General features: G+C 37.5%; 1 protein-coding gene across 2 annotated transcripts in view; it reads left to right on the top strand.

Moving 5' to 3' along the window:
• Positions 1-22,879, top strand: part of PRKD3 (protein kinase D3) — a 63,392-nt gene that overhangs the window by 36,318 nt on the left and 4,195 nt on the right. For both annotated transcript variants that reach the window (XM_070429016.1, XM_070429017.1), the window contains exons 10-17: positions 1,343-1,420; positions 2,794-3,070; positions 7,862-7,914; positions 9,110-9,182; positions 10,058-10,164; positions 14,930-15,091; positions 15,634-15,732; positions 18,712-18,979. In XM_070429016.1, the coding sequence (XP_070285117.1) occupies positions 1,343-1,420; positions 2,794-3,070; positions 7,862-7,914; positions 9,110-9,182; positions 10,058-10,164; positions 14,930-15,091; positions 15,634-15,732; positions 18,712-18,979 (1,117 nt within the window). The remainder of the gene's footprint in view (positions 1-1,342; positions 1,421-2,793; positions 3,071-7,861; positions 7,915-9,109; positions 9,183-10,057; positions 10,165-14,929; positions 15,092-15,633; positions 15,733-18,711; positions 18,980-22,879) is intronic.

Here is a 22,879-nt window from a genome sequence, read left to right as displayed (position 1 = left end):
CTTTAGAAATTTAGCCTGTAGGTAAATTACATATCTGTGTGTGTAATGCACATGTATTTGCATGTGCATGCATAAAATTCTCTAAAAGGATTTCCAAAGCCTGGTAACATTGCTGCATATACATAAGGGTAGGAGCAGTATATGAGCGGTGGTGGGAGTATACTTTTCACTATAGAGTAAACCTTGATTTCGTGGACCTCAATTTAACAGACTTTGGATTTAACGGACATAATTTCCAGTCCCTATGTCATTTGTGAAAATAACTCCCTATTAATTTTAAAATACTTTTGACCAAGATTTGCATATAATTAAATTAACAGGTTATATATTTTTGTTATTAATTCACTGTTATTTTAAACAAATTTTAGTTGAATAGGCCATATGTTGGAAAAAACACTGTAGCAATTTACCAACATAAATAAATATTACATATCTACAACTATAGTCTACATATTTAAATCCAAGAGTTGCCACTCGTAAACAGTGATATATTTAATTAGCAAATAATTAGCATGTGATCACTCCACATAGCATGTGGTAATTGGTTCTGTTGTCCTGTAGCATGACTTTCTGCAGCAGTTTTAATATGTGCCAGCCTATGTTCCCATGTGCAATAAGCCATGCCCTAGCTGTGTACATTTGTTTACTCAAGGTGACTGATGAATGCACGCATTTACTAGACCTATTCAGTATAAACTTTAAATTACAGTTATACATACAGAAAACTTTTATGTGAAATTAAACTTTTCATACATACTTAATTTTAATTACACAAACATGTCTACTTAAGTAAAAAGAGGTAAACGAATTTGTCAATTTTTTAACATACGCATTTGGAAAACCTACTTTATTATATAATGGACTTTTGGCTTTACCAGATACCCCTTGTCTGAATTAGTCTGTTTTATCGAGGTTTTACTGTACATCTTTCTTTCTTTTTTTTATAATTTTATTTTACTTTTTTATTTTTAACATATTTTATTGATTTTTTACAGAGAGGAAGGGAGAGGGATAGAGAGTTAGAAACATGGATGAGAGAGAAACATCGATCAGCTGCCTCCTGCACACTCCCTACTGGGGATGTGCCCGCAACCCAGGTACATGCCCTTGACCGGAACCGAACCCGGGGCCCTTCATTCCGAAGGCCGACACTCTATCCACTGAGCCAAACCGGCTTCGGCTTTACTGTACATCTTTTATATGTTTTCAGAATTTTGAACCTCATGAATTTTAAACCTATTAAATAGTACAAATGTATAAATAGAAATGAAAGGAAAAGGAAAAATGCTTTGGAGGAATCATTATTTTTGAACTTCACAGTTTTATATTTTTTATTTTATAGAGAAAGAGGCATTATTGGAGACTTGACAGCAAATGTCTAACATTATTTCAAAATGAGTCTGGATCAAAGTATTATAAGGTAAAGGTTTTAAATTTTAAAATATGTACATTAAAAGATTATATGTTTTCCAAATATATCTAAATAATGCTCATTAATTGTTATATTGGAATATACCTATTCTGACTCTGCCTGATACAGTTTATAGAAGTCACTGTTCAGTTCCTTGTTGAAGGGCTTGTCCCCCACCTGTCCATGTCACCCCCCACAACAGTTCTGCTGCCAAAGGGTGTCTTTCTGTTGTGGTTTCTGTTTTTGGTTTGCCTGTCAGGTTGCTGCTGCTTTACTTCTGGTCTTAAGACTTGGATTAAACTGTTTAGAAGCTCACATGATCGTGGCCTGTCCAGAACAGGCCAACATGGTATTGAGTCAGTGTTTCCCTCACCTTCCATTTTACCCGCGGTCCCAATTCTCAGGTGCTTCTTTTGTCTCTTCATATATTTTGTATAGTATTCTTTGCTGGGTTTGCTCTGCATTTTGCCATGTCACTGACTGACAATAACAAGATTGTAAGTGTGGCAGTTGTATCAGTAAGAAAGAGAGTGGAAACAATTGACTTAAAGCAGAGGTCCTCAAACTTTTTAAACAGGGGGCCAGTTCACTGTCCCTCAGACATTCCACACATGCGCACTGCGGGCCCGGGACGAGTCGGCTGCTAAGCAGGACAGGCAGCGGCGGCAAAAACACCCGGCGGGCCACATGTGGCCCATGGGCTGTAGCTTGAGGACCCCTGACTTAAAGTTAGTTGGGGGGGGGGGGGGGGGGAGTTAATAACTTTTTTTGCCTTATAAAGTGGACTAAATATAAGTGATTATTACAGTATGGACAGAACCAAATGGAGTGCTTAAACAACCTATACTGACATTCGAATTTGCTGCTCTTATTTCTGCTTGGTACTCCTTTTAAGGACATAAAGGTGGGGCAAAAAATAGGTTTCACGTACAGTTGTGAGTACGTGAAACACAGAATTTATTCTTGTATTATTAATTACTGTATTATTTTCCATATGAACAACTGTAAATCTAATTTTGCCCCACCCTGTATTGCAGACCACAGCAGGTAGAGAAGTAGTTGTTGAGTTGATTTAATGACAGTTGGAAAATATTGAATATAACGGCTGTTGGCTTCCTAACTTCTCTCTTTCCTTAGATTCTAATGACTTGCAATAGGCCTGAATCACTGATAGTTACACTCCATGTTTTGCCTCTGGCCTCACTGGACATGCAGATCATTCAAGGAAGATACTGTCATAAGACTTGACTGTGTGTTCCATGGCCCACATACTTGTGTTCATCTTAATAGCATTTATTAGAAATGCATATCTGATTATTTAGTGTACTAAAAATAGAAACAAAGAAGTTTTGTATTTTCTAATGCTTAATTTTTTACTTCAGGAAATTCCACTTTCAGAAATTCTACGCATATCTTCGCCACAAGATTTCACAAACATTTCACAAGGCAGCAACCCACACTGTTTTGAAATCATCACTGATACTATGGTATACTTTGTTGGTGAGAACAATGGAGACAGCTCCCACAATCCTGTTCTTGCTGCCACTGGAATTGGACTTGATGTAGCACAGAGCTGGGAAAAAGCAATTCGCCAGGCTCTCATGCCTGTTACCCCTCAAGCCAGTATTTGCACTTCTCCCGGGCAAGGGAAAGATCACAGTAAGCAATAAGCTTGTTGATGGCTTCCCCCTCCCCCTTTTGGTTCTTAAGTATTTCGTCGTGTGATCATGTTTTCTGTATATATTTTAATGTTCATTTTAAGCTTTGTCTGGTGTAACCAATTCCATTAGTTAACTCTTTTGTACAGTTACTCTGGTTATAGTGTATACATACAGTCCCCTAGAGCTAGGCTCTAGGGTCAGTCTCCCTACGTTTAAATCCTGGCTTGGCTACCTTGCTATGTGGTCTTAGACAAATACTGCACCTCTCTATAATAGTACCTTCTTTTTAGGGTTGTCAGTATTAAATGAAGAAGAACCTATAAGATATACAGAAGTGTTTAGCATCCATGAATTCTCATTGGATTAACTACTGGTATTAGTATTTTGCTTCATGGTGGGATATAACAGGCTCTAAAGCAGCGGTTCTCAACCTGTGGGTCGCGACACCTTTGGCGGTCGAACGACCCTTTCACAGGGGTTGCCTAATACCATCCTGCATATCAGATATTTACATTACGATTCATAACAGTAGCAACATTACAGTTATGAAGTAGCAACGAAAATAATTTTATGGTTGGGTCACAACATGAGGAACTGTATTTAAAGGGCCAGAAGGTTGAGAACCACTGCAAAAGGGTTATGGTTCACATCACACTCAATGAACTCTGAATTCAGAAATGTTGTGTTTCTTTTAACTGCATTAAAACATGCAGAAATATTTAAAAATTATTTTTAAAAAAATATATATTTTAATGATTTTTTACAGAGAGGAAGGGAGAGGGATAGAGAGTTAGAAACATCGATGAGAGAGAAACATCGATCAGCTGCCTCCTGCACACCCCCTACTGGGGATGTGCCTGCAACCAAGGTACATGCCCTTGACTGGAATCGAACCCGGGACTCTTCAGTCCTCAGGCCGACGCTCTATCCAGTGAGCCAAACCAGCCAGGGCATTAAAAAATTATTGAAACATGTCCTTTGCTCCGACAAAATTTGATGAAAGTTTGAGTGAACACTTAATCAGAAAGCCATATTATTTTTTTTTTTAATTTTTATTTTTCGCTAAAAGTATTACAAAGGGTATTACATAAGTGTCCTTTTTTCCCCCCCGCCCTTAACAAGCCCCTGCCCTCCCTTACCCCCCAGTGTCTTATGTCCATTAGTTATGGTTATATGGATGCATACAAGTCCTTCGGTTGATCTCTTACTCCCGTCCCTCCAGTCCCCCAACCCTCCCTGGTCTTCCCACTGCAGTCTGACAATCAGTTTGAGGCAGCTCTGCCTCTGTATCTATTATTGTTCAAAAGTTTGTAATGGTCTTAATTATCCATGAAAGAGTGAGATCATATGGTATTTTTCCTTCATTGACTGGCTTGTTTCACTTAGCATAATGCTCTCCAGTTCCATCCATGCTGTTGCAAATGGTAAGAGTTCCTTCTTTTTAACAGCAGCATAGTATTCCATCGTGTAGATGTACCACAGTTTTCTAATCCATTCATCTACTGATGGGCACTTAGGCTGTTTCCAGATCTTAGCTATGGTGAATTGTGCTGCTATGAACATCGGGGTGCATATATCCTTTCTGATTGGTGTTTCTGGTTTCTTGGGATATATTCTTAGAAGTGGGATCACAGGGTCAAATGGGAGTTCCATTTCCAATTTTTTGAGGAACCTCCATACTGCCTTCCATAGTGGCTGCACCAGTCTGCATTCCCACCAGCAGTGCACAAGTGTTCCTTTTTCTCCACAACCTCTCCAGCACTTGTTGTTTGTTGATTTGTTGATGATGGCCATTCTGACAGGTGTGAGATGGTACCTCATTGTTGTTTTGATTTGCATCTCTCGGATGATTAGTGACTTTGAGCATGTTTTCATATGTCTCTTGGCTCAGAAAGCCATATTATAATGGCACTTTCCCTCCATTGGCATTATGTTATTTATGGGGAAACATAGTTCACTTATTTAGAGAAATATGGTATATTTAAGTTGAAACATCAACCTGTTTCTAAATTAAGTTTTTTTCAGATCAGCTGTATTTTGTATAGCTATTCTTGGCATTATGCTAGGCCCTGAGCTAGAATATAAAAGAAAACCAGGAATTTTAAAAGCTATTTAAGGAGATAAGACATGTACACAAATGTTAGATGGTACATAAAGCAGTAGAGTGCAAAAAGAGTAATGCATTACTTGAGGAACTCAAATGTGGAATGGAAGAGTAAATAGAGACTTCATGGTAGAAAAACCTGATTTGGACCTTGAGCTTGGATCTTAGGGTAGGCAGGGCTAAATGAAAGAGGTGAAGGGGGTAGTATTCTCTAGTTGAGGAGACAAGTGTGATCAAAGGGACAAGAGTAAAGTCCATGAACATGTTTGGTGTCTAACATTGATTATTAGATGGTGAATAGATGTATATTCACAGTGCTCCTTAAGTTTGGAGGGAATTTGATAGAACTGTAATATATTTGAATGAAAATCATGGACCTTTCCCCCAATATAATACAGGTACATGCACACAAATGTTATTATAATTGGACTTAGGGACCTTCTCAAGCCCAAACATGGACAGGCCCCCTAGGGTTAAGGGTTCCTAAAAGCAGAATTGGGGAGAGGTTAAAAGTGACAACAAAACTCCAGTTCTGTCATTTACTAGCAATGTGATCTTGGCCTCTACATTTCTCTGAAGTGGGAATAATAAATGCTCTTTAGGCACTTAGCAGTTTCTGACACATTAGTGATATATTACTGTGTTGCTGCTGCTGTTGCTGTTCCTTTAACAACCTACCTGGAGCAGAGTTCTCCTGGGAAGCAATAGAAATTAAAACTGGATGGGGTTAGATAGTGGAGGCCTTTGAAACAAAATACATATTGATTTAAACTGGGAATTTTGTGGATGCTGTACTTTTTTTGTTTCATTAATATTCAACATTTGAAATATTTTTTAAAATATATTTTTATTGATTTCAGAGAGGAAAGGAGAGGGAGAAAAAGAGAGATAGAAACATCAGTGATGAGAGAGAATCATTGATTGGTTGCCTCTTGCATGCCCCCTACTGGGATCTAACCCGCAACCTGGGCATGTGCCCTGACCAGTAATTGAACCCTGACCTCCTCTTCGTTCCTAGGTTGACGCTCAACCACTGAACCATGCCAGCCAAGCTGAAATATTTTTAAATTGACTAAAGTGGAGTTTTTGACAGTCACTTTACTTACTTTTGATGTATAGTTTATTTGCATTTCCTTGTTAATGAAGTTTTATATTTTTATATGTGGGATTATTAAGGAAATTTTATAACTTGTTTCTTTAAGTTATCTCCAAAGATTTAGATGTTTCATATCTGGTCCCTTGCTTACTTTCCATGTTTCCCTTTCTCTTTTTCTTGTTAATTTCTTATTTTTATTCTCAAAGTAATACAAACATTTAAACTTTGTAGAACTATGTAAAATGATAAAGTACTCCCTATATACATAAAACATCTCCCCATTCCCAATTCTATACCTCCCCCCCCTCAGAAAACTATTATTAACAGTTTGGTGTATATTTATTGGTTTGAGAAGAGATTGGGGGGAGGGACACCTATGTTACTATATATATATGTGTGTATATATATATATGTATATGTGTATATATATGTATATGTATATGTACATGTATAAAACACTGATATGCCAAGTGTCCGATCCAACCAGTAGCTATGACGTGCACTGACCACCAGGGGGCAGATGCTCAACACAGGAGCTGCTGAGCTGCAGTGACTGGGCAGCGGTGGTTCTCAGGTGACACACCCCGAAACCAGAAAGGAAGGAGCCTGATTCCTTGTGGGGCCACGTGATTCCACCTTCGGCTATGGGTTATGTTGTTATTGGGGCACTGTCGCCCCGAATCTGGTTTACTGCACACTTGGGTTTGCGTTCCACACCCTGTACGACAGCAACTTTGCAGAGTGCCCTCTTGCACTCCAGGACCCCACAGGGGATGTCGGAGAGCCAGTTTCGGCCCACTCCCCAGCTTCTGCCCAATCCCGCAAGGCCAGGCCAAGGGACCCCACTCACTCCACAGACACCCTTCGAGCCTGGGAGGTTGGCTCCAGGGCATGTCCATCTGTCTCACCCAGTCCCGCCCTGCTGACCACCTTCTAATTAATTTCCTTTCAGTGTGCACGAGTCCGTGCACCGGGTCACTAGTATTGTCATATTTTTATTTTTACCAAAAATGTGGTCATACTCTCTTTTCTTTTTACAACTTTATCCATTATTTAATATATATCAGATGTGTTTCAATGTCAGTATATAGATTTACCTAATTTTCAATTTTTATATTAAAGTAATGCATATGCCTTTCATGTTTTAAAAAATACAAACAGTTATAGAAGTGCATAAAGGCTATAAAATCTTTGTTTCCCAAACCCAGCTCTTTCATTCACAGGAAGCAATCGTATTTTTTGTTTTTAATTTAATTGCTGCCATCCTACAACTTACCTTTTTTTCACTTAATGATATGTCATGGATAGCTTTCTGATTTAGTACTTACAGCTCTACACTATCAGAAGTTTAGATAATATTCCTTTGTATGAATGTATCATATATGACTGAACCGGTTTCCTCTTCCTGGATTAGTGTTGCATGTGTAAAATTTTTTTAACAAATGTAATTACATTATATTAACTGAAAGTTAGCCAGTGATTTAAATTTAATATACTGTGAGCATTCACATATTAGTAAATATTAATATTTTTAAGTCATATACTAACAATTCTGTTCTTTTCTCATGCATTATTCTTATATTTTACAGAAGATTTGTCTACTAGTATCTCCGTATCTAATTGTCAGATCCAGGAAAATGTGGTAAGTAAAAATTACCTGTTTTTCTTATTCTCGGGTTCCACATCCATGGATTCAACCAGTTGCAGAGTGAAAACAGTATTTTTGTTCTGTAGTTGGTTGAATCCTCATATGCAAAGGGCCAGGAATAGTTGTTTTGGGAAGTCAAAGGTAATATGTTGATTTTTGACTGCATGGGGGTTGGCACCCTTCACCCCCACATTGTTCAAGGGTCAGCTGTACAGGTTTTTATGTATCAGGCAATGGAAATCTTGACACTTTGTATATTTCCCATTTAATTTACTCAGAAGTTTAGTGAGATCTTATTATTCCCACTTTACCAACGAAGAAATTGAGGCCTAGGAGACTAAATTATTTGACTAACTACCATGAGAGAGGCACTAGCTAGGAATGTAACACTAAACAAGATGGAGTCCCTAACATCATGGAGACTGCAATACATACCCAACAGAAGGGTGACCTTGACTGAAGAGCAGTAGCATTAGAGAGTGCCACACCCCCAAGAATTTTCTGACAGCCACCATTATTTAAAAAAAAAGAAAGGAAGGAAATGGGAGGGAGGGCAGAGTTCATCAATCTTTCCAAATTAGCCTACTCTTAATAATATGAACCTTTTAAGAGTGTGTGTGTGTGTGTGTGTGTGTGTGTGTGTGTGTGTTTTCAAATTAAAGATAGCAAATCTCTTTAATGGTAAAATAGGTAAAACTTTGTTCTTAATTTTTTAAAAATATATTTTATTGATTTTTTACAGAGAGGAAGGGAGAGGGATAGAGAGTTAGAAACATCGATGAGAGAGAAACATCAATCAGCTGCCTCCTGCACACCTCCCACTGGGGTTGTGCCCGCAACCAAGGTACATGCCCTTGACCGGAATCAAACGTGGGACCCTTCAGTCCGCAGGCCGACGCTCTATCCTCTGAGCCAAACCAGTCAGGGCAAGATTTTTTTTTTTAATTCAAAGCATTTTTCCCCCAGTGATCTTAGAGAATACATTATACTTGCACATTGAGGGTGATAGTATGAAAATTTGGCTTACTTTTCTAGAATATACAAAGCCAATGTTTCATAAAATATTGTTATGAAAATTAGTTGCCTATGTCATAAAAACAAAAATGTATTTAAGTGTTTGAAGAGTCAGAGATGTTGATAATGCTTTGTAAGGGTTAATTATACTTACTGCTTACTTTTTCCTAAATAGGACATCAGTACTGTTTACCAGATCTTTGCAGATGAGGTGCTTGGTTCAGGCCAGTTTGGCATCGTTTATGGAGGTAAGTGACAATAGCCATTTACATATAGAACATACTATAGAAACATTGTGAAATTTTAAAACATCTGCCAGCTGTTACGTCTTGTCACAATTAAGTAACAGAAAGAATAAGAAAATTAGTTTCACAGTAGCCTTACTCTATCTCTTTCTGTAGCTCGCACATATTTGTGTATGAAAAATAAATGGTTTGAAGTTATGCCTGTTTATTGAAGTATATGTCCTACTGGTTTTCCAACACAAATGAGACCATTTGTCTACTCTTTGCTCTGTGACTTAGGATATTGGCAAAGTCATTTAACCTCACTGTGCCTCAGTATCTTCATCAGTTTAATGGAGCTAATAAAAGCTGATCTGCAAGCTCACAGGGTTGTTAATATTAACTTAATATACATAAGGGTACTTTATAAGCTTTAACAAAAGATATGTTAAACCCTTGTCATTCCTTGCTAAGACTATTACAGTAGTCTCCTAGTTGGCCTTACAGCCTCCAGGCTTGCCCTAAAATGTGGTTAAATCACTCGCTGATTCAGTGAACCTAGAATAAAATTAATTCATTGGTACAATGTTTCCATCTTTACAGAGTCTCTAAATGCCAGTTAACTATCATTTATTTAATAAGGCAGATTATTTTTCATCAAACAAGTTGATCCAAATTTCCACCATTTCAAATAATAAAACTCCCTTTATTGGGGTCAAATAATTTATTTCTCAAAATTAAGGTGAATGAAGGAGAAAGAACAAAATGAGCCAAAGAAAAGAAACATAAGAGTAAATTCATATAAATTTCAGTCTGTGGACAACTTTCAGATAAAGCTTTTGTATTGCATGTGAGCTGTCAATTTGCTTCTTTCTTTTCTATACTTTTTTTTAAAATAGGAAAACATAGGAAGACTGGAAGGGATGTGGCTATTAAAGTAATTGATAAGATGAGATTTCCCACAAAACAGGAAAGTCAACTCCGTAATGAAGTGGCTATTTTACAGGTAAAAAAAAAGTTGCTTTCGAGGGGTTTTAATTTTTGATTTATTAATTTTTAATCGAAGACTGTTTAATGTACTGATAAGAATAAGATTTGGGATTTTGTTTGGTTTTGTTTTGGTCTCATGACCTTTTGGCTTAGTGAGAGGGTGGTGAGCATCTTAATTAACTCCTTAAGTTCTTTTTTAAAAAGGAAAAATTACAGTAAACCAAGAGTTACAAAGACTGCCATTATTTTGCTCTATGGTAGTAATTTATTTAGAAGACATTTTCATAAATAAAATCTTTAAAAAAAAATACTATTCTTAATACCTATCACCACGTTTTGTTAGATCATTGTTGTACCAACCAATTCTCACAGATGAGGTGCTTGACTATTACAGCAATTGTTATAAAAATAAAGACTGCTTAAAAATTATTTACCTTTAGCCTGGCTGGTGTGGCTTCAGTGGTTGAGTGTCGACCTATGAACCAGGAGGCCATGGTTATATTCCCAGTCAGGGGACATGGGATTGGGTTGCCAGCTCGGTCCCCAGTAGGGAGTGTGCAGGAGGCAGCTGATCAATGATTCTCTTACATCATTGACGTTTCTAGCTCTCTATCCTTCCCCCTTCCTCTCTCTGAAATCAATAAAAACATATTTAAAAAATTGTTTACTAAATAACAGTAGTAGTTGTTATTTTATTAATTCAAAAGTCTAAAGATTTAACTTATTAATGGCTTAATCCATTCAGGTATATTTTTAAAGATATATTGGCAGTGACTTAAAATCCCGTAAAATAAATTACTATATGTTTTTAAAAATATGTTTTTATTGATTTTAGGAAGAGAGAGATAGAAACGTCAATGAGAGAGAAACATGGATTGACTGCCTCCTGCACATCCCCTTGTGGCGATCCAGCCCGCAACCAGGGCATGTGCCCTGACTGGGAATCGAACATGCAGCCTCCTGGTGCATGGGTTGATACTCAACCACTGAGCAACACCGGCCGGGCTACTGTGTGTTTTATTTTCTTTTAACATTTTTACTTCTTTTGGGAGTCACCCAGAGGATAAGATTTAGCTTTATCTATTTAATTTTTCTGATAAATGCTTATTTTATCTTTTTAATATTTAATATCATATAAAATAGTATATAACATTTAATACATAACATGCAAGTTTCTATTAATTCGGTGTGTAGCTTTTGCACAATATTTTAGAAATCATGGTGATGTGATAGTTAAAGCTGTCAGCGCCCAATTTGCTTGTGGGTGAAGTTCAAGAAGACATACTCACTAAACTTATGGTTCCTTGAAGAAGGTAAAAAATTTATAAACACATAACTAATTTTACACTTATTATATTATTGGTCACTAGTAATAACATTTGCCTGACTTCTTTTTCAGAGGAGTGATAATCAAAAGATTGGTCTAGACAAGCTACCTGTGTTCACTTCAAGGCTGCCTCCTACAAAGAAAGTTACCCTAAATGGAATATTAGCTTTCACACTCTGTATTAGGGTGTGACTACATTATTAGGAGATCTTTTTTCATATCTTATTTTGGAATCTTTCTCATTGTCCAATTAATATGCAAAAAAATAAATATTAAGGATATATTCCTAAAGCTTGATTTCTTGGTGTCATTTTTGATCACAAACACTGAACCTCTTTTCCCCTATGTTAGCAACTCTGGATCATGGTAACAAATAGGAATTTCCAGATAATGTACAATGTAAAAACTTTATTAGTGTATCCTTCTGGTTATTTTCCTTGAAATTGCTCAGTTGGGGATAGAATTAAGTAATTGTAACATGTTTCCAAATATAATATTGTCATCTTAAATTTAATACAATACTATGTGGTAGATTCCCTTCAAATTATTCATAGAAAATATTTACATTTTTATATTTAGTAAATGGCTTATTTTGTGCCAGAAACTATACTTAATTTTTCTCAAACTCACCTAGCAGGAAGATGCTCCATGAAACGAGTTATCAGTTTTGTTGACTGATAATTTCAAACTACCTACACTGTACTAGGCACATAGCAAGTGCTCTTATTATTTGTTGAATAAATGTATTTATGTGGGGAATTATTTAGAACATATTAAATTTTTTAAAAGGAAGCATGGAAAGATCCATTTGTATAAATTCTCATAGGGGATATGCAGGAGGCAGCCGATCAATGTCGCTCTCATATAATGTGCATACTATATATGTTTATATACAGTTATGTGCAGAAAAGAATTCATACTTGCATACACTGTCAGCATTGTCTCATCTGGGAAGCATGGGGACTTTTACTTTCATTTCATGGAGATATGGTAATGTTAAGTGTTTCTTTGGCTATTTATTGCCTGAGCAGAAAAGGGGTGGTGCTGAGAAAACGTTATCACAAACTTAAACAGGAACTTTCTATTTTGAATATTGTGTTATAAAGCCAGCATTTTCCCCTTCTTGGGAGTCATCCAAAAGCTACGAGAAAACTGGTAAACAGTAAAGCATACTCTGTCCTTCATAATAAAAGAGAGTTCAGACCTACAAAATAGGTAGAAATTTTTCCAAAAGTAATGGAGATGGAGCAGGGGCGCATGCAGGAAGGGATACCACTAGAATGGTTTTTGCTCGCTCTTTTGAGATCTACAATTGTGATATCCAGGCACCTTCTCAGAAGACAGTCAAGGGATCATGATCTGATAAGATTTATTTAATTCAAGGGAAAACATTAAATGAATTGAAGGGCAGTTAAAAGTGGAAGAGAACAAATCACACTATACCAAATAACCAGTCATCCGAATATATACATATTCAAATGTAAATATTCAAAGAATAGTATTATTTGATTTTCATGCAATATATCTAGAAGTAGATTTCAAAATCAAAAAACAAAGCCCCCACCACCTGAAAACGGTATATTAAAATCTTAATTTTTGAATCAGAGCAAAATCAAAATTTCAGAACACTATTTAGAAAATATTTAAAACACTGTATCAGAGGTTTTGGACTATCGTTCAGAGAAAGCTTATTAACTTGAAATATTATGCAAGAAAGAATAAAAATAAATTAAGAATCAAACTCAGGAAGTTAAGGAATGAACAAACAATGAATTTAAGGAAAGCAGAAGGGATTAACAAAAATGAAATTAATAAATTTAATACCAAAAAAAATAAAATATGTCCAAAAGCAAGTTCTTGGGGGGGGGGGGGGGGGTTAACAATAAAATAGTCAACCTAATAAAAAAAATAAAATATAAAAACACATTGAAGAGATAACCACAAATACTGGGGGGGAAAAAATCTTAAGGTACTACCTTGCACAATTCTATCAGATAAATTAGAAAACCTGGAGAAAAATGGTTTATTTTCTATGAAATTATAGTTTTCCAAAACAGACTTCAGAGAAAATAGGACATTTAAATAAACAGAAGTTAAGAGAGAATAATGGTACAGCGCAGTTCCATTTTTGTATGTGCGTGTATGTTTTTAAAAGAGGGTGCGGGGGAAAACCTAATAGACAACTACAGCATAGGGGACAGCCAGCCATACTTCCAATTCTAGGTTGACCAAAGAAAGTTATGATATTCTGAATTTTTCATTGCTTACTGTCATTAATTATTCACTGTGGGCTATTTCACTTCTGTTTATAAGATTTTGTCACTTCTTATTTTGTTGCTTGGAAGATTTATGGTGTTTTAAGTTGATTAGTAAATTGGAACATTAAGTAGTTTTAAGTTGATTAGCAAAGAATATTTTGTGCTTCTTACTCATTTTCTTAAACATTTTTAAAAAGAACAACCATGAATTAGACATTGATTTAAAATGACTAAGACACAGTCTCTGCCCCTAAGGAGCTAATGAGGCTACAGAGTAAGATACATACATAGTATGGTACCATGGGATAAATATTGGGGGAATTGAGATGATGGTGGATTTAAAAACATTTTAGAGATGGAGCTCAACTTCACATAGACAAAAAATAAAAGTTTGCCCTCTTAGTGTAATTAGGTACCCATGATAAGGACAAAAGGCATAAGAAAAATATTATTTCTATTAATAAATTAAAAGTGTAATTATTTGGGTCAATAGAGCATATTTAAGATGAATTGGGAGAATGAAGTTAAGATTTTTTAAGATCTTAAAATTCCAGCAGAGGAGTTAAGATTTATGCCCAGAAATAAAGTGCTATTTGAACATTTTTGAGCATGGGTGACTTCTCAAGTTTGCTTTAGAGGAACCCCCCCCCCCCCCCTTCCAGTAAGATAGGTTGCTTTATTTATTAGCAGAAACAGTATCACATTCATTTTTGTATTGTCCAACCCTGGTAACATAGTAGTACCCAACTAACATTGGTTGATGGAGATAAAAAGATGCTGAGCCTAAACGAGGGAAGACCAAATCAGCGCATAATATAATGAGAATCAAGACTTGGGTAAACAATTACCTTAAAAACAAAGCCATGTCTTGAGCATAGACCTTCACAAATACTTGCCCCAAAGAGTTCTGTGTAATTAACTAAAATTTGATTGGCAATTGGTGCTTATTCATGGACAGCATAAAGTTAGTGTCAGAAGATTGAAAAGGTGAAACGGAAAAGAAGTAGTAATGAACAAGGGCAATTATATAATCAACTTGGGGAGACATTCTTTGGCCTCAGTGCATCAGCTCTCCATAATTTGGAAAAATCGTAATGTGTGATACTTTTTATTTTGTTTGCTTTATTGTTTATTTTCCTAAGCTGTTTTTCTTCCTTTGCCATGTATTGCATACAATTAATCCTGCAACTCTTCAGAATTTGCACCATCCTGGGATTGTAAACCTGGAATGCATGTTTGAAACCCCAGAACGAGTTTTTGTAGTAATGGAAAAGCTGCATGGAGATATGTTGGAAATGATTCTATCCAGTGAGAAAAGTAGACTTCCAGAACGAATTACTAAATTCATGGTGACACAGGTATCTTAACCATTTTTTTAAACTAGAGAATAATTTTTTGACAGTGAAAGATAACTGCTTAGTTTATTTTAATTTTACACTTATCCTGTTTTAGAAGCAGCTGTCTTTTATGTTAGCATTGTTTCTTTTTAAAATTTTTAAATTACACTTGACACAGTATTATATTAGTTTCATGTGTACAACATAGTGATTAGACATAACATTTACAGAGTGATCACCCTGATAAGTTTAGTACTCATGTGACAACATACACAGTTGTTACAATGTTATTGACTATCTTCCCTATGCTTTATTTTATTTTTTATCTTTTAGTTAAATATACTGGAGTGATTAGAAACTACACAAAATAATTAAATAGCATTATATGTATTTTACATATTCCTAATGTGGGAATTGTTAATCTTGAAGAATAGGAATAACACAGTTAAATCTTGATGAACTGTAGTTGGCTTTTCAAATTACTGTATCGTTCAACAGGTTAGATTGGGGTTTAGCTATTATTTTTCCAGGCATTGAAAAAAATCTGTTTCTTTCAATAACAGATACTTGTTGCTTTGAGGAATCTACATTTTAAAAATATTGTGCACTGTGATTTAAAGCCAGAAAATGTGCTACTCGCATCAGCAGAGCCGTTTCCTCAGGTGAGATATTCTCCAAACCTTCTTAAGTATCATTTTAAATATCTTTCAACATGATGAAGTACCTACATAACAAAAAGCCATGCTGTCGGTTCAAGTATATAACCATTTTACAGCCAGTAAGGATGAATACCTGAAGAGTTTGAATTCAGATTTTACTAATTATATTGTTTATTTTTATGAAAGACTTTCTAAACTTAACCAGATCTCAAGGAATACCTTCTGCACATAGACTGTTTGCAATTCACCTCTCTCCTTGGGTTGGTATTGGGAATAAAGTGGGAGAATCAACCTTGGTAGGTGCTTGTTGCTGAGCACAAAACAAACTGAGGGGTAACCCTGAATTTGGAGATATTAGATTTTGATTATCTAGTTGGCAGGAAGCCAATTCTTCTTGCTCTTTAGAATATTATATTTCAATCATTTTCACCAAAACCTATATAAGAATTTCATTTCCCATCACCACCAGTTTTCAAGCACATATAATACCATGTGTGCCCTATGTGTGATGCACTGGTTTCGTTTTTTACTCAGTTAAATTTCATTTAATTAAAAAATGTTGATCTTGATCCAAATTTATTTCATCACCTAAAAATGAATCATAACCCAAAGTTTGAAAAAGTTTTCCTGAGGAAATATGTTCGCAGTACCTTTGAATGGTTTTCATGATTGTGTCATTGATGAACCTTCCAAACAGCTAGAATATCTGTTGCCAAACTATTGTTTATATACATTTAAAACATGTACAACTAGACAAATGCCTAGAATAAAAACAACAGATGGCTATTTTACTTGGTAAATTCAACTCAAATTGTCTTTCAAAGAAAAAAATGTGTTAAAAATTATTTAACCTTTTTACTTTTAAAGAAGTAATCATATTCTTTCTTTTATAATGCCTATGTGGTTAGAAGTTATTCCTTATCATTGCAAGGTCCCTAGTCGTTGGTGCAATTTTTTTAAATAAAGTACTTCCATATCTTATCTCAGATCTTCAAAATAGTATGGGCAAAGGACACATGCCCCCACGGCTAAGACTAAAACTCCAGCTTTCTGACCTCTACTTTAGTGATCTCCATTGTTCCACTAGGAACAAAGGGAAAATAGCATAATTTACTGGATAGTCTTTTTTGCTCAAGTGCTAGCTAGCCATGGTCACACTTCTTTATTCTGTTGCCAAACTGCCAAGTCATTTTACTTTATCAAGATGTTAGCTAAAATATGGCATTTAACAACAAAATGAAAGAGTTTATGTTTCTTCATGGTCAATATAGTCCTACTCTTCAAAGACTCAAATAGAGAAATAGCCAATTTCAGTAATGACACAGAACAAATATCATCATAAAAACATCTATGAGGGTCCATATTCCCAAAATAGCATCATTTAAATATACCTTCAACTGTGCTCTCCTGTCAATATTTGTACTACTGATTTGTACAGGCCAAATTCCTTTTCTCTCATTTTATATTAATGCTTTTTGTGACATTTTGTGAATGAGGCATTTCCTCTGGAAAGTACTTGTTATTTGCTTATTCAGCATGGATGCATCATTCATCACCAAAACCTGAACCTTTAGATGAGTGTTCTGAGCTCTGCCAAGCTTATCAAACTTCCAGAACTCTGTTCCCAAGTGGACATGATAGTGAATGTGGCTACCTGCAGATATAACGTTTTTCATATCTACATAAACATCTAATTAGCACTAATTGTGCCACAGGCATAGAAAGCACTGTTATTTTTCAAGCAGTCTTTAGCATTTCTCTTCTGCTGGCCATATTAATAGTTATCTTTAATACACTTCAATTTCATTTACTTGCCACTTTATAGTATCGATACTTGGGAAGACAGATTCTAGGATTAAGCAAAATAAAAAGTGGGTGTTTTTTTAATTTTTTTTTTTTTATTGATTTCAAAGAGGAAGGGAGAGGGAGAGACAGAGATAGAAACATCAGTGATGAGAGAGAATTATTGATTGGCTTCCTCCTGCACGCTCCCAACTGGGGATTCAAGCCTGCAACCTGGGCACAGGCCCTGACCAGGAGTGGAACCGTGACCTCCTGGTTCATAGGCTAACACTCAATTACAGAGTCACGCTGGTCAGGCAAAATAAAAAGTTTTTAAATATCATAACTTCTTTTCATTCAGCAAACATTTATTAAGTACCTTTATATGTCTAGGCACTGTGAATCCACTGGGGATTAAAAGTGAAATACATAGCCCTGACCGCTTTGGCTCAGTGGATAGAGCGTCAGCCTGTGGACTGAAGGGTCCCAGGTTCGATTCCGGTCAAGGGCATATACCTTGGCAGCTGATCGATGTTTCTTTTTTTTTTTTTTCCTTTTTTTAAAATATATTTTATTGATTTTTTACAGAGAGGAAGGGAGAGGGATAGAGAGTTAGAAACATCGATGAGAGAGAAACATCGATCAGCTGCCTCCTGCACACTCCCTACTGGGGATGTGCCCACAACCAAGGTACATGCCCTTGACCGGAATCGAACCTGGGACCCTTGAGTCTGCAGGCCGATGCTCTATCCACTGAGCCAAACCGGACGATGTTTCTTTCTCATCGATATTTCTAACTCTCTATCCCTCTCCCTTCCTCCCTGTAAAAAATCAATAAAATATATTTTTTTAAAAAATGAAATACATAATTCTTGCTCACAGATGATAGAAAAGTAATCTCCTTAAACTCCAAATGAGAAAGATCAGCACCCTCCATTTCATCAAACAACTTTGAACACTTACAACACCAGTCTGGTATTTGGCATTCTGGAATCTAGAATCTAAAAGTGGTTTTTTAAAAGAAGCACTGTTAGTAATGAATCACAGGTTATGAATGTATTTTACAATTTCCCTATCTACAGTCATTGGACATGCATAATCAACACAGTTGGCAAGTGTGATACACTATCAATTAGGGATAGGTTAGATAGATAGATAATGTAGAAGAATATAAAATTAACACCATCCTTTGAATTGCAGGTGAAGCTGTGTGACTTTGGTTTTGCCCGCATCATTGGTGAAAAGTCATTCAGGAGGTCTGTGGTAGGAACTCCAGCATACTTAGCCCCTGAAGTTCTCAGAAGCAAAGGTTACAACCGTTCTCTAGACATGTGGTCAGTGGGAGTTATTGTCTATGTGAGCCTCAGTGGCACATTTCCTTTTAATGAAGATGAAGATATAAATGACCAAATCCAAAATGCTGCATTTATGTATCCACCAAATCCATGGAAAGAAATTTCTGGTGAAGGTAAAAAAAATGTTTAGCTCTATGCCTTTTAGTCTGAAAATCTTTGTGACCCGCCCCCACCCCATCAGCCGTTTTTTACTTTTATATATATACATCTTCTATTCATCTTCCAAATTCAATTAGTTACCTGTTTTTGAGCGCTCTTCCTTATAATTCCCAGGCATAGCACTAATCCTGGCCCCACTTGGCTCATTTTGAACTACTAAAATCTCTGTCCTTTCTAGTCATCACTGGCAAATGCACCTTCAGGAAACACGTTTACTTTCATATCATTGGTCTCCCTGTAACCACGCTGCAGCTATTTCTGTGATATGACCCAAGCTTACTTCCAACTTCATCTCCCACTACTCCCCTATATAACCCTGGACTATTTTCTGATGAGGTCTCTGCCTACAGTCCCTCCTCAGGTTCTTTATATCTAGAATGAGCTTTATAGTCAGTAGAATCTCCAGTTTGTTTTCAGCTATCCTGTGGACCCCTACTAGAAAGCTTTATACATTTATTTTTCCTGCCTAGTAAAGGGTTTTGAGTTTGCTATTCCTGGTTGTGTCCAGCAAGGATGACTTGGTTAGCCTTTAATTGATACCCAAACACTAACCTTAAAGCTAAATTTAACCATAACCCTAACAACAAAAAAACCACTGTTGAGTATGAACTTTTTAAAAAAATATGATTTTAGAGAGAGGGATAAGTAGAAACATCGATGAGAGAGATACATTGATTGACTGCCTCCTGCACACCCCCTACTGGGGATTGAGCCTGCAACCCTAGTATATGCCTTAACTGGGAATCAAACCAGTGACCTCTTGGTTCATTGGTCAACACTCAACCACTGAGCCATACCAGCCAGGCTTGAGTATGAACTTTTGGTAGTAACTTATCACCTCAATCTAACCATAGAGGCAAGGTAATGGCCTTGGCAACTTTTCTAGACCAAGCCAGGGACTAGAAAGCAGTGTGATGTCAATATGATGGAAGGGGGAGGGCATTATCTTGTAATCAGCATCTGTTTTATTCATCTTGAAATAACATGTGAATACTTAGCATTGTGTGCTAAGCACGTGTATTAAGATAACGCCATCTTCTCAACAACCTTATTTTACAGACTAGAAGCCCGGTGCACAAAAATTTGTGCACTGGGGGGGAGGGGGTCCCCCAGCCTGGCCTGTGCCCTCTCGCAGTCTGGGACCCCTTGGGAGATAACGACCTGCTGGCTTAGGCCTGTTCCCAGGTGGCAGAGGGCAGGCCCAATTTCTAGGTGAAGCCCCTGGTCAGGCTCAGAGCAGGGCTGATTGGGGAGTTGGGGCACCGCCCCGTCATGCACAGAGCAGGGCGGATCGGGAGGTTGTGATGCCACCCTCAGTCACGCTCAGGGTAGGGCCGATTGGGGAGTTGGGGCACCGCCCCCTGTCACACTCAAGGCAGGGTCAATGGGGAGGTTGCGGCGCCACCCCGTCACACACAGAGCAGGGCTGATCAGGGGGTTGGGGCACCACCACTGTCACACTCAGGGCAGGGCCGATGGGGAGGTTATGGCTCTACCCTGTCACACACAGAGCAGGGCCTGGGGGGGGGGGGGGGAAGGGGCGTTGGGGGACCGCACCCTGTCACACACAGAGCCACAGGGCGATCAGGGGGTTTGGGCGCTGCCCCGTCACGCTGATCCGGTGCCAGGAGGCCTTGCGGCTCCGCTGATCCCGGTGCTGGGAGGCATATTACCCTTTTACTATATAGGACAGAGGCCTGGGGGCTGGCTGGTTTGCCCTGAAGGGTGTCCTGGATCAGGGTGGGGGTCCCCACTGGGGTACCTGGCCAGCCTGGATGAGGGGATGATGGCTGTTTGCAGCTGGTCACACACTCTTGAGGGTGGGGGTCCCCACTGGGGTGCCTGGCCAGTCTGGGTGAGGGGCTGAGGGCTGCTTTCAGGCTGGTGGTTGTTGACTGAAGCTCCCAACCGCTCCTTTTTTTAATTTTATTCTGGGCCAGCTTTAGCTCTGGCTCTAGCTCTGAGAGCAGGTATCTGGTTTGTTTCGGTTCTATAATCGAAACAATGTATAACTCCAGCTCTGAGATCCTGGCCTATATTTGTTAGAATGTTTCAAACTGCCAGCTCAGAGGCCTGCAAGTCAGGCGGGGAACGTTGGAGTCTGCAGTCACGGGAGCAAGCAAGCCTCATGTTCGCTTCCAGCTGCCTGGCTGCCGGCCGCCATCTTGGCTGACAGTTAATTTGCATAAGGATATGCTGATTAGCCAATGGGAAGGGTAGCGGTCGTACACTAATTACCATGTTTCTCTTTTATTAGTGTAGATGAGGAAACAAAGGCAGAGTAGAATTTAGTAACTGACGTTGTATCACAGAATAGGTGGCAGAATGACTTCAGCCCAGCCTGGCAGGCTCCACTCTTTTTTTTCCCCCCTAAGTTTTGTTTGTTTTTTAATGGAATTTATTAGCATTACAGTGGTTAATAAAATTATATAGGTTTCAAGTGTGTAATTCTATAATACATCATCTGTATTATTATGTGTTCACCATCCAATCTCCTTTCTCCACCACTTATTCCTCCTTCACCCTCTTATACATGCCCCCACCCCTCCTTTCCCTCTAGTAATCACCATACTGTTGTTTGTGTCTGAGTTGTTTTTGCTTAATACCTTCACCTATTTCACCCAGCCCTGTTCCCTTGTCAGTTTGTTCTTTCCGAGTCTCTTTCTGTTTTGTTCATTAGATTCCACACATAAGTGAAATCACATGGTATTTGTCTTTCTGACTGTCTGGTTTCACTTATAATACCCTCTAGTCTAGGTCAGTGATTCTCAACCTTGGCTGCACATTAGAATCACCTGGGAATCTTTTTAAAATCCTGATTTCTGGGCCTCATCCTCCAGAAATTCTGTTTCTTGGTTACTAATGTTGTGGCCCCACCCCATAACAAAGAAACAATTTCCAGAGGATGAGGCCCAGAAATCAGGATTTTAAAGATTCCCAGGTGATTCTAATGTGCAGCCAAGGTTGAGAACCACTACTCTAGGTCCATCCATGCTGTTGTAAAAGGTAATATATCCTTATTTTTTACAGCTGAGTAGTATTCCATTGTGTAAATATACCACAGGTTTTTTACCTACTCATCTACTAATGGCACTTGGGTTGCTGCCAAATCTTGGCTATTGTAAATAGTACTGCAATGAATATAGGGTGTATATATTCTTTTGAATCAGCGTTTCAGGTCTCTGGATATATTCCCAGAAGTGGAATTGCTGGGTCATAAAGCAGTTCCATATTTAATTTTTTGAGGAACCTCCATACTGTTTTCCATAGTGGCTTCACCAATCTGCATTCCCACCAATAGTGCATGCGGTTCCCTTTTCTCCACATCTTCACTTGTCATCTGTGGACTTATTGATAGCCATTTTGACAAGCGTGAGGTGATAGCCCATTGTGGTTTTAATTTGCATTTCTCTGATGATTAGTGGCATTGAGCATCTTTTCATGTTTATTGGCCTCTGTATTAGTATATCCTCTTTAGAGAAGTGTCTATTCAAGTCCTTTGCCCATTTTTTTATTGGATTGTGTTTTTTGTGGTGTTCAGTTCTTTATAAATTTTGGATATTAACACCCCTTATCAGATGTAACATTGGTGAGTATGTTCTCCCCATTCAGTGGATTGTCTTTTTATTTTGTTGGTGGTTTCCTTTGCTGTGCAAAAACTTTTTGGTTTGATGTAGTCTCATTTACTTTTTTATTCTTCTTGCCCGAAAATATATACCACAAAAATACTATTGTGAGAAATGTCTAAGGTTTTACTGCCTATCTTTTCTTCTAGGGTTTTTATGGTTTTGAGTCTTACATTTAACTCTTTAATTCAGTTTGAGTTTATTCTTAGGTATGATGTAAATAGGTGG

Source organism: Myotis yumanensis, unplaced genomic scaffold, assembly GCF_028538775.1.
Source record: "Myotis yumanensis isolate MYYU_CA2020_CCGP unplaced genomic scaffold, mMyoYum1.0.hap1 SCAF_11, whole genome shotgun sequence".
NCBI lineage: Eukaryota > Metazoa > Chordata > Mammalia > Chiroptera > Vespertilionidae > Myotis > Myotis yumanensis.
Note: the sequence above shows the minus strand (reverse complement) of the source record. Positions and strands in the feature narration are given on the sequence as shown.